General features: G+C 42.3%; 1 protein-coding gene across 1 annotated transcript in view; it reads right to left on the bottom strand.

The window, feature by feature from the left end:
- HHIP (hedgehog interacting protein) overlaps window positions 1-15,491 on the bottom strand; it is an 82,663-nt gene extending 67,172 nt beyond the window's left edge. The window contains exons 1-2 of the mRNA XM_054203703.1: window positions 15,224-15,491; window positions 8,016-8,211 (exon numbers count right to left, since the gene is read on the bottom strand). Of these exons, the coding sequence (XP_054059678.1) occupies window positions 8,016-8,211; window positions 15,224-15,490 (463 nt within the window). The 5' untranslated portion in view covers window position 15,491. The remainder of the gene's footprint in view (window positions 1-8,015; window positions 8,212-15,223) is intronic.
- Between the last annotated feature and the right edge of the window lie 298 nt (window positions 15,492-15,789).

Raw genomic sequence — 15,789 nt, 5'->3', positions numbered from 1 at the left:
TAGTGCAGAGTTTGCCATTTTGTTCGGTGTTTGTACAGTGTCCAGAATGGTCCCTGACAAGTGCCCCTAAGCACTTGAATTGTTTGGAGGGGAAGAAGAAAAAAAAAGATCATTTTGCTCAGTCTGGGTTTATTCAAATACAGCTCTGTCACTGTCCCCTATGAGAACTGTGCCTAATAAGGACTGCTACATTTGGTCCTGTGTGAATTTCCGTTCTTATTACTTTATTTCAGAAGACTCAGACATATCATTACAAATTTCCTACCAGCTGTGTATGTGTTGACAGAGCAGTGCCCATGTTAACAAAGAAAACTGAAATCACAAAGGAAGATTAAACTTAATGTTTTTAAGCGTTGTACATGTCAGATTTTGCACGGGCTTGCCTTTCTGTGCTTTTAAAACTTTCTGTCTTGCAAACAAGAATCAAACTACAGACTTGTCAGGTAGAGCAGTTACAGTGAAGGCTTTCTGTGTTCGCCTTTATAAAAAACTGTGGAATAAGTAAGTTGCATGATTTCAAGCCTTTTCAAAGGAAAACTCCTGCTCTCAGCTGATCCTCACCTCCTCTCTCCACTTGTCTTTGCGATCAGTTATTCCTCACATTGTATCTTCCTTCCTAGCCTACCTTCACCAAATTCCGCTTTGCTGGATTCCTTGCTTGCCCCCCCCGCCTCTTCTCTTTGATATACAACTCAGATGTTGTGGTAGCGTTTGTCCCTCTCTTTACAGCAAGTCGAGTTCCTATTCGCTCCCTTCCTTGTTTGCACCGCACACGGGATTGAGTATCATCCACTCATCTGAGTAGACCTACACTGGCTTAGACAGCACCTGGAAATCAGGCTCACCTCCTTTACTCCTGCATACAGTTCAGTATCGTGTAAAAGAAGCAGTTTCCTGGTTTGGGTTTTTTTGGGGTTTTTTTCTGATTTGCACTTTTGACAGCTAGATGTGAATTTTTCCACAAAACGCACATTCTCCTCTCTCTTCGCAACTCTTGGTGAAAACTAAGTCAAAGATGTGATTCCAGGTTGCTTCTTTCAAAATGTAATAAGTTCAGTGGTAGCTCACATCACTTCCTACTGGTTTTCAAGTGACCAGTGGCCCCCTTCTTATACTCGCACATTGCACGTACCTGCACACAGGCAGTGCCAGGGTTAATCCCCTCAATGCTCTTGTTAGCAGGAGTGACATTATAAGCCACTATTATTTTCCTACGTTAGAACTTCTGAAAGTTTTGTGTGGGTTGCAGAATTTCTTGGATTTCCAGCATTTTGGGCTGGAGTGCCCCTGTTTAAAGTTAAAAAGAATAATATTGCGTATCCCTTCTGGTAATGCCCGGATTCAGATTTGGGCCTGGATCTGAATTCACCCACAATCATCTGGAATGATTTTCTTCAAATGAAAATAATGGAGGGCACGTAGTTCAAAATCTGTCTTATGTCCTCAGATGGCAGAATGCACCATGGCTGTGGCACAAGTTTGTTCCTTAGAATACGTCTCTTCAGCTGGCATGGATCAAGTTTCTGCTCATGCCCAAAGGGAGAATCAGCCGTGCCTTTCTTTACTAGCTGTATTAACAATAAATATTAGATGGTTTTCTCTACTATCCCTGGGACAGCCCCAACAGGGAGACAGGACGCGTGATATGGAGGATGCCCTATACTCTCTCTACCTGGCCGAATGTGGTGACTTAAGGAGTAGGGGACAATGACGGACAAGTTCCTGCCCGGTGCAGCAGGCACGTCTCCTCTGTGACTATGCCACCTTCCCAGGCGCCCTTGCATAATAGGTATGAGGCTGTACAAATGGAACCGAACAAAAATGAGGACAATGGTTCATCTAGCTTGGAGGTGTTGCCAAGGTTAAGTCAGCCTACGCCTTGTGTCAAAACCACTTCCATAAAGAAAAAAAAAGACAGGTTATTGTCATAGGAGACTCTCTCCTGAGGGGAACAGAAGGCCCAATATACAGACAGGACCCACTTCTTAGGGAAATCTGCTGCCTCCCTGGGGCCTGGGTTAAAGATGTGAAGAAAAAGCTTCCTACCCTGGTACAGCCCTCAGATTATTACCCATTATTGATTTTTCAGGTAGGCAGTGATAAAGTTGTAACAAGAAGTCTGAGGGCAATCAAGACAGACTTCAGGGCCATGGGAGGACTAGTTAAGGGATCAGGAGCACAAGTAGGGTTCTCCTCTATCCTTCCAGTTGCAGGGAATGATGAGGGAAGAAACAGGAAGAGCCAGGAGATCAATACCTGGCTCTGAGCCTGGTGTCACTAGCAGCATTTTAGTCAGTCTACACGACACCAGGCATGCTCGTGACAGATGGGGTACAACTGTCTCAAATGGGGAAAAGGATCTTTGCACAGGAGTTAGCAGGGCTCACTGAAAGAGCTTTAAACAAGATTTGGAGAGGGAAAGGGGTAAACCCAGGCTTGCTAGAGATAAGCCTGGGGGTGGCTCACCAATGTTTGAGGGAAGGTGTGCTGTCTCAGTGGAGGTAGGGGATGGAGATCCATGTGGCAGCAAAGACGCAAGAGATATTGATGTGTTAGAAACCACGGAAGCACCTGAGAATTGTCATGTAGGAATTAGGGCTTCTCCCCCCACAAAGGTGGTGGGATCAATAGCCCAACTGAAGTGCATCTACACCAATGCATGCAGCATGGGCAACAGACAGGAGGATTTGGAAGCCACTGTGCAGCTGGAAAACTATGATCTAGTTGCAATCATGGAAACATGGTGGGATGACTCACACAGCTGGAGTGCTGCAATGGATGGCTATAAACTCTTCAGAAGGGATAGGCAAGGAAGGAGAGGCAGTGGGGTAGGCCTGTATGTTAGGGAATGTCTAGAGCTTGATGGTGGTGATGATAGGGTTGAATGAACAAGGCAGATATCGTGGTGGGAGTCTGTTATAGACAGCCCAACCAGGATGAAGAGGCAGATGAAATATTTTATAAGCAGCTGGGAGAAGTCTCACAATCATTAGCCCTTGTTCTCATGGGGGACTTCAACTTACTAGTTTCTGCTGGAAATACAATACAGTGGAGAGGAAACAGTCTAGGAGGTTCCTGGAGGGTGCAGAAGATAACTTCCTAACACAGCTGGTGAGTCAGCCAACTAGGGAAGGTGCCCCGCTGGACCTGTTGTTTGCAAACATAGAAGGCCTTGTGGGTAATGTGATGGTTGGAGGCTGTCTTGGGCATAGCGATCATAAAATGATAGTTTTTGGTTCTGGAAAGATTTTGATTCTTTGGACTTCTGGAAGAAGGGGCAGACAACTCAAGAGGACTACAAGGAGGGTCATGAGGTTATGCAGGGAGAAAATCAGAAGGGACAAAGCCCAACTAGAACTTAATCTGGCTACTAACAAAAAAAGAATAAAAAATGTTTCTATAAATACATTAGCAACAAAAGGAGGCCTAAGGACAATCTCCATCCTTTATTGGATGCAGGGGGAAACATAGTGACCAAGGATGAGGAAAAGGATGAGGTACTTAATGCCTTCTTTGCCTCAGTCTTTAACAATAAGACCAGTTGTTCCCTGAGTACCCAGACCCCTGAGCTAGAAGACAGGGATGGGGAGAGGAACAAAGCCCTCATAATCCAAGGGGAAATGGTTAGCAACCTGCTACACCACTTTGACACACACAAGTCTATGGGGCTGGATGGGATCCACCCGTGGGTACTGAGAGAGCTGGAGGAAGGGCTCACCAAGCCACTTTCCATCATTTATCAGCAGTCCTGGCTAACCGGGGAGGTCCCAGTTGACTGGAGGTTAGCAAATGTGACGCCCATCTACAAGAAGGACCAGAAAGAGGATCTGGGAAATTACAGGCCTGTCAGTCTGAACTCGGTGTGAGGAAAGGTTATGGAATAGATCATCCTGAGTGCCATCACATGGCATGTACAGGACAACCAGACCCGGTCAGCATTGGTTTAGGAAAGGCAGGTCCTGCTTGACTAACCTGATCTTCTATGACAAGGTGACCTGCTTGGTGGATGAGGGAAAGGCTGTGGATGTTGTCTACCTAGACTTTAGTAAAGACTTTGACACGGTTTCTCCACAGCATTCTCCTGGAGAAACTGGCTGCTCATGGCTTGGACAGATGTTCTCTTCACTGGGTAAAAAACTGGCTGGATCGCTGGGCCCAGAGAGTGGTGGTGAATGGAGTTAAATCTAGTTCGTGGCCGGTCACAAATGGTGTTTGCTCCCCAGGGCTCGGTATTGAGGACAGTTCTGCTTAATACCTTAAATGCCCTCAGTAAGTTTGCAGACAACACAGTGTTGATCTGCCTGTGGGTAGAAAGACTCTGCAGAGGGATCTGGATAGGCTGGATTGATAGGCTGAGGCCAACGGTATGAGGTTCAGCAAGGCCAAGTGCTGGGTCCTGCACTTGCGTTACAACCTCATGCAGCGCTACAGGCCTGAGGAAGAGTGGCTGGAGAGCTGGCCGGTGGAAAAGGACCTGGAGGTGTTGGTTGACAGCTGGCTGAATATGAGCCTGCAGTGCCCAGATGGCCAAGATGGCCAACAGCATCCTGGCTTGTATCAGAAATAATGTGGCCAGCAGGACTAGGGAAGTGATTGCCCCCCTATACTCAGCACTGGTGAGGCTGCATCTCAAATATTGTGTTCAGTTTGGGCCCTTCACTACAAGAAAGACATGGAGATTCTGTAGTGTCTCCAGTGAAGGGTCTAGAGAACAAATCTTATGAGGAGCAGCTGAGGGAACTGGGGTTGATTAGCCTAGAGAAAAGGAGGCTGAGGGGAGACCTTATCGCTTTCTACAACTACCTGAAAGGAGGTTGTAGTGAGGTGGGTGTTGGTCTCTTCTCCCAAGTAACAAGCGATAGAACAAGAGGAAATGGCCTTAAGTTGCACCAGGGAAGGTTTAGATTGGATATTAGGAAAAATTTCTTCACCAAAACAGTTGTCAAGCACTGGAACAGGCTGCCCAGGGAAGTGGTTGAGTCACCATCCCTGGTGTTCTTTAACAGATGTGTAGATGTGGCGCTTGGGGACATGGTTTAGTGGTGGAGTTGGCAATGTTAGGTTTACGGTTGGACTTGATGATCTCCAGTGTCTTTTCCAACCTAAATGATTCTTTGATTCTATGACCTCAGAAAACTTAAAATTCATATTGTTTGAAGATAGTTCATTAAGTCACTTAACTCCAGTGTCCCCATCAGTAATCACTTAAACTGAGGTTCGTAGTAAAGATAGATGAGAAATATTGAGAACAGTCACCTGAGATGAAGCAGGGAAGTTCTAATCTCATAGAATTCGTGAAAGATTACACTGTCCTGCAGTGACACATCCATATAATCCTAACAGCTATTGTCATTATTGTGTTTTAATAAAGAATTGGGTCCACTTTTTCTTTGGATATTCCTAAAGAAGTCAATGGAATTTCTGATACAGTCATAACTGGTGGGCAGACTGCTGTCTTCAAAAGAGTTAACCAAGGATCAGCTAGAGTTTTTGTCATTGCAAAACCAGATAGAACAAATTAATTTCTGGAGATAACTCATCAAAAGAAATGATGTATAATTTCTCAGTTGTCTTGGTTAATATGTACTGCTAAAATTTCAGTTCCATAAAAGATGCTTGCTATCTTAAATCGCTAATAATATTTCTCATTTGTGCAGGACTTAGCGGATAAAATTATTTTTGTAGTCAGCAATTTCCTTAAACTCCTTTGTATTGGTGTTCAGAAACAATTAACACCCCCTAATGGAGGAAGAGTACTTATTTGACTTTTTAACAATTGCTCAGTGAATCATTGCCAAAGACCTTGGGTTTGGGGGCCTGTTAATTTCCAACTCTTTGTTAAATCCTCCAAGCTACACTGAAAACATAGCTTCCACATTTTCTATTTTTTCCTTTCTTTTGCAATAAATATTATTATGGATATACAGGTCTCACGAGTAAAACAGAAAACCCAAATAAGTTGTTATTGTGATTATTTATATTTTAGAATGTATAAGGCTATTAAATCTTACTTAAATAATACCTTCAGGAAGTACTAGTATAGGTTTCAACAACCCTACGTAGCAGTCAAGTCACCAAATTAACCCTGTTGTTGGATGTAGGTACGCGACAACTTTCTGTTAGCCCAACCCACTTTCAGAACAAGTATTTCGAACGCTTATTAGCCTCTGATTGATGTAGGAAAAATCTTATTTTAACCGACGCTGAAGTATGCGAGCTCTTTCCCTGCAAAGCGCCGTGCTCTGTCCAGCGCTAAAGCTATGCTTTCATCTGGTTATCTTTCAAGGCAACCTGGGTGGTCAGAAAAAGCACTTGACATCTTGATGCACTTCAGCAGTTTTACATATACACAGACTTTGTAGAAAAATAAATTTGTCATTCGTCACCACATATGTTGATCTGAGGAGTGAGGTTCCTGTGGCTGTAGCTCCTGTGCTGCTCAGCCCTTTCTCATTCTCTCTCCCTCCCTCCGCCTCCTCCTTCTTTCTCCCTTTTCCCCTCTTTCACTTTTCCCAATTAAACATATTGTTTCCTCAGAAACACAGATTTTCACAAAACAACGGGGAGGGACTTGCTCTGCAGAATATGCTAATCATTTGCGCTAGCTGCAAACTCATGTCAAAAAAAGTCTTTGTGCTGACTTCTTATATGGGCCAAACATCTAGAATATCTAATCTGTTATCGCTGTTCAGCAGGCAGTCTTGGCAACTGTGATCTATTCTGCTTTGCTTTGGGGAATGTGATAAAGAGCAAGAAACAGCTGGTTTAAGAAAGCCTTAGAAACATCTCTTAGTTTATAAAGACAATAATAATATTTTCATATTTGAATGGGTTGAGATACATGTTAAACCACAGCAAAGGGAAAAAGTAAGTAAATTCAAAATGTTTTCTCAAGTCAATAAAAGAACGCTGCAAAAAAACCCCTGCACTCTTGGGATTTCAGAGAAAACAAGTACACACTGTACGCATGCAATGAAAAAACCCTCCTCCAAATCTCATCCACTTAAACTATCCCCTTTACTCAAATATTTTTATATTATATTACAAAGCTGTGTTCATATGTGAAATATGACTATTCACAAATTCATTTTTCATATCGTTATCAACTCTTCTTTCCAGTCTGTGTTGCTAGTAAAAAAAATAATCTTAACCAGTTTAATTATTTTCTCCTGTGTGGTATTATTTATGAGTAGTGTTTGGACAGGGAAAAAAGCATAGTTTAAAAATGACAGTCTTAAACATATAAATAATTTACTATTGAGAATACAAAAGATGTTATTTAATATAATAGTGTATTAAGACAGTATTTCTAATAGAACCATCTTCTGTGGTTATTTTGTTGATATAGTTACAAGTGATAGCACGCATTTGGTGACTGCCTTAGACAACACAGGTCAAATTCTGGTTTTGGTTATTTCCAGCTAACTCTACTGACTACGCTGAGGAAGTGTTAAGTTAGTTAAGAATTTGGTTGTTAACAGCATGTTGGAAGTGAGTCAAAGATCACAGAAGTCTATCAAATAGCTCCCTTCGAGTTCAATGGGCTTTAAACTCTGTGGAAAAAACATCAGTTTCTAGGGTAACAAAACCAGAAAAAACACTTCATACATCAGGTTTTAGAGTCTACAGCAAACAGACAGCATCCTTTATTACTTGCATTTTAAAGCTATCTATCATTTAGAATAGCCTTTTGGATGGCCAACTACTTGTTTACGTGATTTGAATGAACATGCTGATATTTCAGCAAAGGTAATAGTTTCAGGTGCCTTGGATGACAAACAATCCTGTGTTTCATGGAGTTTAACAGGAGGCTGGCAAGAAAGTGCTCAAAATACTTGCCTCACTACATGAGATCTGCTGTGAAGACCCTGAGTTATTCTGTCTTTGCTTGGGCAAAATCCCCTGGGTTTCAATGAGGATTGTACCAAGTGAAGAGCTGGATCTGTGACGGCTCAGGCAACATCAACATTTCAAAACAGACATCCTTTAGCCCCGTATTTTGTTATAGGTTTTACCTGGTATGTGACCTCTGCAAGTATAATAGAATTCTTTACAATAGTCTTTGCACAGGTAGGGAAGAGTTAGTTCTCTTTCAGGTGTTTCCCCTTTCTCAGGTGAGTGGAATAGATTCTGAGCGTGAGGTGAGCAGTGTGCACATTTGATTTCCTCCAGTAGCTTCGCACATTCTGTGTTGTTGGTAACAGAAAGTATCTGCAAGCCACAAACCAGAGACAAATAAATATACGACCTGTTTCCCCATCTTACACACACACAAAAAAGATTGCATGATCTAATGTAATAAATAGTGCTAGAGGAACCAACACAGTTAGCATAAATGCATCAGGTTTCATGTCACTGCTTCAGAAGTGCAAAAATTATTCCTATGAAATGTGCAATATGTCATTAGTACAGTGAGATTTTAAGCACTTGCTTCTCTTTCTCAGATAAGAATAATAGTACTCAAGTTATTTTATGGACTCACGCCTGCAATCTCTTAATCATGTAGACAATCTCTGAACTAGAGGGATCATTTATATAAAGAGGAGCTACAGCAGCAGGCCTTCTACCCACCTCTCTTACGAGAAATACTTAAAACCCTAACTTGTAAGGTGACCTATTCAAGTATTTAGAGACTGAAAATTAAAGTTCTACCATCAAAACACAGCAGGAAAATCATATCTAGGTATTTGTTAATAGTTGTATCTTGAATGCTATCACAGTCCAGCTACTGAAACAACCGCTGTGGAGTTCAGCAGGTGCCTTGGATTTTTCATGCTTTAAATGCTGCCCTGGTCTTTGTTCTCTCTAATGCAAACTACTTGGAGTTGGGACAAGCTGTATGTTTTCAGACAGGCCTTTTTATAAGTGAAAAAGTAGAATCTGTTCATAACATCTTGTTTGTCTCGATATTGAAACTGCAACTTTGTCCTGAAAAAAGAGCATATATTATGCATAGTACTTGAAGAAGCACGAAACCACGACTGATGATGTGTTTAAGTAAACACAGGAGCCTAAGGAGCGCAATGTCATCAAATCGTGAAAAATAATGGAAAACAGCGTAGTCGTCTTTATTAGTCTTTGAATGCAGTGCACTTTGTTAATCTATTGTTAACCACATGGATTGTTTTTTGATCATTCATCCCACTGGTGGGTAGTGGGAAATGTGTTCTCAGTTGAGAGGGCCTGAATCTGATCCAAGGCAAAAACAAAGCTCAGGTTCTTTCTGCTATTTGTTTAATGCAGTTCTAAACAAAGGCTGTAAGACAATTATATTAAGAAACATTGGTGTTGTAAATATTTGTATTCTGTAAAATTTGTACATATTTGTAAATAGTGCATTTGAAAATACTGACACAGTTTTGCTATAGTTCATGTCTCTGAGCTGATTTGTAGAAGGACTTTCCAATGCCATTCCCTTGCAACGTAACATTGAAGGGAATTATCAAAATTGCTTTTGATATAAAATAAGTTATTCAATGCGTGAAGACTCTTGATATGTTTGAGTATGTTGTCTCATAGGTTGGCTGTCTTCTAGGATGCAGTACTTTGATAACACAGTTCTGAACTCAGCATTTTATTTATGGATCATAGTTACATAAACCTCAGTTGAGAGAAATGCACTCTCCATTGCTTTAAACAGATACATATTCAAAATATTACACAATATATGGCCTGTACAGTTACACAAAATCCTATTTAAAGGAACCTTAACTTAGAAGATGAGCTTTTTCCAGGAAAATTTAGTCTTACACTACATATATTGTCAAAAGACCATCCAAAATGTGTACTATAGTTTAGTGGCAGAAGTTGGACCACTGATTAGAAGAACATCCTTTGGCTTCTACCATTATTCTGGAAGAGCTGCCATTGGCTTCAAAAACAATTCTTCCAGATTTGCCAGGACCATTAAATGCATGAAATGTTCTGTTCTTTAGACTATCTGTTCTCAGACTATCCTCGGCTTCATAGCACCTGCAATTAAGTAATGTGACTAACATCTGCCACGTATGGTATATTATCTCTCTTTAGACCCTTCTTTGGAATATAATTGTCTCACATCTTCCTTTGGAAAGGGTTTGTCTTTTTTTTTTCCCTTTAAACCTTGAAGACAGTAGTCTATTAATTGCATGTATGGCAAAAGGTTTGCATTGGCCCTGAATTCTTTGGGGAATTCTTTCCACAGTCCCAGCCCTCCTGAAAAAGTTTAGATTTTTTTGCTAGATTGCTCATTTGGGCCATAGCAGCAGAACTGTTAGCCTTAGTCTTCTTTCTTGAGTTTCAGATGTTGTTCTAGATATGGTAGATCTGGGGGAAAATGCCTTGAAGACAAGAAATAAAAATATAATGACGACTACAATAAACTATAACCAAAATACATAATAACTAAAACTTTGAACTTGACTTAATACTGCGTAGGATTGCAATCCAGGTAGTAGAGAACAGACTTTATATGCTTGCAGTAATCCATACTGCTGAAGCAATCTTCTGCATTAGCTGGACTTTCTTAAGGGATGATGGCATCCTGACCTTGGTACCTTGCACTGCTGTGGTTCTGGTGAGAAGTGGCCTGTATAATTCAGTCAAGTTATTGTCTGCCAAATAGAACAAAGTCTGAAGCCAATAGGGGATGACTGAATGCACTAGACATTAAATGCTACTTTTAAACAACATTATGTCACCAAAAAGCTGAGAACTCTCCTGAAGTAAGGATGAAATGACCTGTTTTGGTGTTTCCACCAAAGGAAAGAAGGAAAGTACGGCATGACTACAGACTCTTCTAAGTACTTGCCTACATTCAGCAGTATCACCTGCTTTGCAAAAGTCTGGGATGTTTTCATCAGGGAGTTGATCTCAGGCAGTAGGCTTTCTTGTGGTAGCAGTATGACTGTCTGTTTAGAAGTACAAGTAAACATGAGGTATTTCTAGGTAAATACTGAGTGTGTTTATTGAATTAACTCCAGTGATGCAGATAGAAAACTGTACTTCTACTGGAAGACTCCAGAAGGCATTGTGAACAGGGGAAAAAAAATAAAAAGCTACAGGATAGCAAAGCTAATTTACTGTTTCTTGTGGAAAACGTAATTGACGTTGCCTGGTGATACAGGAGAAGTAATGCTTGCCAACATTTCAGTCCTCAAAGTTAAGACAAAAGGATCCTAATCCCCCTGAGCAGCTGCTATCCAGGAATTAACCACAGGAATTCACCCCCTCATGTCATTTCTGGAATGAATCTTGGTCATATAATAGCTAATCGGAAGATTAAGGAATGAGAGTCAATCAATTATCTGAAAATCAAGTACGATGTTATTTAACTTTTAGAATGCTCAAGCAAAATAGGGCGGTAACGTTTGCTCTGTGTGAGGTCTGATGTAGAACTCTGTCCTGGCTGGGAGATAGGACAACCATTCTATTCTGAATTTCAGTAAATCGATAATGTATTTATCCTGGAGTATATTAAACCAGATTTAAGCGAAAGCTGAAATACTTGTTTGAATGAAGCTTTTCTGTTGGATCTCTATTTTGAAAATGACCTTAAAGTTGACAATGGCTTTGGTCTTTTGAAGAAATGTAAACTAATTTCCTGCTTCAATTTTTAAAGTCGTATGTGAAACCATCAAACTGCAGTGGTTTAAACTAACTGTGCTCTGGAAAATATGTAAAACTTCCAAACATTTATTGCAACATGCCTAATAATGATTATGCCTGCTGCTGACTAATTTACAACATCTGTAAGATCATCCTTTAATCTCTAACCACATGAAAGTAAAACGGGTAGACTAAAGGTAAGATAAATCCTGGAATGCACAGGAAAGCATAGCATACTAAATTGGTTTATCAACAAAAAGAATAGTGCAAAGAAGAAGAAATAGAAGAGGACACGATAGACAGAAATTCTTTAAGTTGAATATTGTCATCTGTTTTGTGTACTGTGTCATATCTAGTTTGAGAAAGACAGTGTAATTTCGATGTTAACAGGAAAAAAACCAGTGAAATAAGTCATTGCATTAAGCCGTATTTGATATACAAGCATTTATGTCTAAAAATCATATGCTTACGAGATTGTTCAGCTGTTGGGTTGAACATATGCTTCGTCTGTATTATAGTGCTGGATTATGTCATTAAAGAGTTCGGTTTCAATTTTAGGGTAATATGTAAATAGATCATTGTACTAAGGCAGCTGTTAAAGGGACCCCAAGATGAGTTATTTGTTTAGTTGGATGTGTTCAACAATAGCCTTTGTTCGTGAAAGAGCCAGAGCAAACAAATGATTGTAAAAGGGCACACTTGAAAACAATTACTTTTCACCCATTCCTTGACAGCCTTGGCTGTGAAACCATCCAAGGTAGAGAGGACTTCTGCGCCTGTCAGGCTGTAAGCAAACTTTTAGAAAAACTGATATTACAATGTTTGACTGGGATGTAGTGGCCCTTCATAAACAAGGGGAGACTGCAGAAAACTAGAAGACAAAGAGTTAAATGTCAACAACAAGATGCAAAAATCTTACTTGAGCCAGTGCAATGCTCTATCTGCTCATTATGGTAGCTCCATTTCTGTTCCCCAAACCGCAGGCAGTGGGAGTGTTTTCATTATAAACGCAGATCAATAATTTGGTCAAAAATTCTCAAAGACCTGGCATCTTAAACAAGAAGCTCTTATGAAAATGTCAACTGAGCATGCTCAATTGCCTTTTTTTTTTAAAAAAAAAAAAAAGAAGCTAGCGTTCAGATTTCTTTTAGTGTCATAGCCACTCCATCGGGTAGATATATGATGGAGTTTTAAAAAGTTGGTTTGGGAACTGTAGTAGAACACAGTTTAAAAAATGTGCTTATAGAAAAGTTACATTCAAATGTATTCCATAATAGTTTGCCATGTCTTTTATGGAATGACCACCTCATTCTGTCAAGTATAAATGACACATACTTTGACATTTTTTCTAAACATATATTGATATGATAAAGCAGGTTTGCGAGTCTCATAAATCTTTAGTGAAAACCAGCCTGATTTTAAAACCCTGTAAAATAATATTCCTTAAGAAGTGTAATTTGTATTTAAAAAAACAGGTTCAGCAGCTCAGAAATAGCTACTGTGGTAGCTGGTATGGTCAATTCACATTTATATCAGGTTTTTAGCACCGTTAGTAAAAAAAAACAAAAAAAACCCAAAGGGAATTAAAAGATATTTTCAAGGAATAGTAAGAAGAGAATAAACCCCTCAACTGCCTGGAGATTGCAAACTAACCAAAATTCAACTTCCAATTTACTGCATTCAGCCAATTACAACAAGGGTCTCCAAGCACTGAATAATCTCAGTAGCATATATGCCACCGAGACATTGCAAACAGGGTGAATTAAGGACATATTTTCCAGTCTTTTTTTTTTTTTTTTTAATATTTTTTTCCCCCAGCTAGAACTTTCAGGTTATCTGTGTGTGGTTAGCTTATAGTTTAATTCAATTATCACACAGGAGCTTAATGACACTGTCTCTAGACAACATGAAGAAATATATCTGCCTTGAATCTCAAACTGCTGCTGCATATGGTATGAATAAAGAGAGATCTGCAGCTGAAAACCTGCAGTAAGACAGTTCTCACTCATCTGGGAATAGAGGGGGTAGGACAAATGCTCCCTCAAAAGGCATGAACATTTGGACAGAGCTGGGGACTGAAGGAGAATGATGTTCTCCAGTTTCACCCATTAGTGAACCAACTAACAAACACAATGGTGTTGTTGTTATTCTTTTGCCATAAGCAACAGGACTCTGTGTGTGGGCAGCAGTTTAGTGGGGAGGAGGATAAGTCGACCCCTTTTTGTCCTATTGATTTTTTCCTATTTGCATGACTTGAGCAAATTAAATGATGCAATATGGCTTTTTGTTACAAAACAAAGTGAGAGATACCACCCAGACACATATGTTGATTCGTAGAAGCTGTTTACATGAGAATGGAGTGAAATCTACCGTGAACTGAGCATAAAAATTCGATTCAGGCTGGGTATTTTTTTTTTTATTATGCTTGGGCCAGCAAGACTGAAACACAAGTTTTCCAAGAGTCTCTCAGACCTTGACAACTACAGAGTTGTAACTGAGGAATTCTTAATTAAACCTAAACCAGGATGGAAAAAAAAAAGGGAAAAGAAAAAATAAAAAAGACACCTGATTGTTTATTTCACGTGCAGTGATTCTTAATGACATTATTCAGCAAGTTCCCTCCCTGTGCGTACCCCTGGATGCAACACTGGTCATCCCAGCAGAGCGGATCAAACCCGGTCCTGCGGGGTTAGGTACCCACGCGTTTGCAAAGCTGAGCAACAGGCTGATAAACAGAATTTAACTTGCTAAAGGATGCAGACAAGTGACAATTTTAAGAAATCGGTGAGCAGAGGAGGTGCTTCCCTTCGCATGACCGCAGCTTGAAATTGGGCAAGGAGGCTGCCAGGTAATGTGAAGAGTATCTCACGGCACCTTGTGTGAGAAACCGCTCGTGAGCGAGAACTCTTAGACCAGGGTCCTAAAAGGCAAACTTCGGGGGTCTTTTGCAGCCGATACACGTAATTCTGAGTGACAGATGGGCCCCGAGGAGGCTGGAGATGATAAAGTTCTGGTACACCGGCACCATCTACTATCCAAAACCCGTCCTGCCTAGACACGCGGAGCAAATTGGAGAAGCTTTTTCACCCCAGAAAAGAAAATCAACCGTAAAGCACCGCCAAGCGAACGTACCGGCCCCACCGGGCGGCAGCCGAAGCTCCCCCCCCTCGCCCCTCCCGGCTCCTCCACCTCTTCCCGGGCGGCGGTACCTGCGGGGCGGCCCGGCCCACCGCGGTACCCGGGACGAGCCCGGGGCCGGGGCCGGGGCCACCGCCAGCAACTCTGGCGACCAAAAAAAAAAAAAAAAGTAACTTCCCCGACCGCCCGTCCGTCGGCTGGCAAAGCGCTCTCCCCGCCGAGCGCCCGTCCCCTCCGGGGCAGCGGCTCCGCACCCCGCGACTCCCGAGGAAATAAATCAGCGCCAGTGTCATGTTTCTGCTTCGCCCTCACCTCCCGGGCAGAAACCGTCGCCCCCCCACCGCTGCATCCCCCTCCTCCGCACCCCGCCCGGCAAAGCAGCAGGTTAGCGGCTGGTGCGCGGGCTCCGCGCGAAGGAAAAAAAAAAAAAAAACCAAAAAAAACCCCAAAAGGCAAAAAGCTCCCCCCAAACCCCAAAGCAGCCTTAGGGGGTGCCTACCTTGGCCTCGGTGTGCAGCAGCCCCTGCGCGTCAGTGCGGGAGCAGCAGGACAGGCGGGGGTAGAGGCCGCGGCACATCGCCTCCCCGCCGCCCGGGGCCTCCGGGGACAGCACCCGCCGGTCCCGCTTCTTCAGCCGCCTCGGCGGGGTCCCGTTGAGGCACCTTCTCCTCCGGGCGCCGCTCTCCCCAAACTTGGCATCCCCTTCGAAGAAGCACAGAACCACGGCCACCAGCAGCAGCTTAAACGGCAGCATCTTGAGCATCATGCCTGAGGGAGCGTGTGAATGCACCCAAAAAAGGGGGGGTAGGGGAGGGGGGGGGAGAAGGAGGGGAATCCCACTGACTTTTCTTTGCACTTCGGATCAGGAAACCACCTCCCTCCCCCAGAAGGGGAAAGTCTGGAGGGGAATAATAACGGTAGCAATTAAAAAAAGCCGGCGGAGGGAAAAGCGCTTTCGGCCACCCCCGCTTCCGAAAAGGCGGAGGGGAGAAGGGCAGAAGCAGGGGAACAAACCCCCGGCGGGGGGGTGTGGGGGGGTGTGCGCCGGGCGGGGAGGATGCTCTC

The sequence above is a fragment of the Rissa tridactyla genome, chromosome 5 (genome assembly GCF_028500815.1).
Source record: "Rissa tridactyla isolate bRisTri1 chromosome 5, bRisTri1.patW.cur.20221130, whole genome shotgun sequence".
Lineage (NCBI taxonomy): Eukaryota > Metazoa > Chordata > Aves > Charadriiformes > Laridae > Rissa > Rissa tridactyla.
This window is presented reverse-complemented; position numbering and strand designations above follow the sequence as displayed.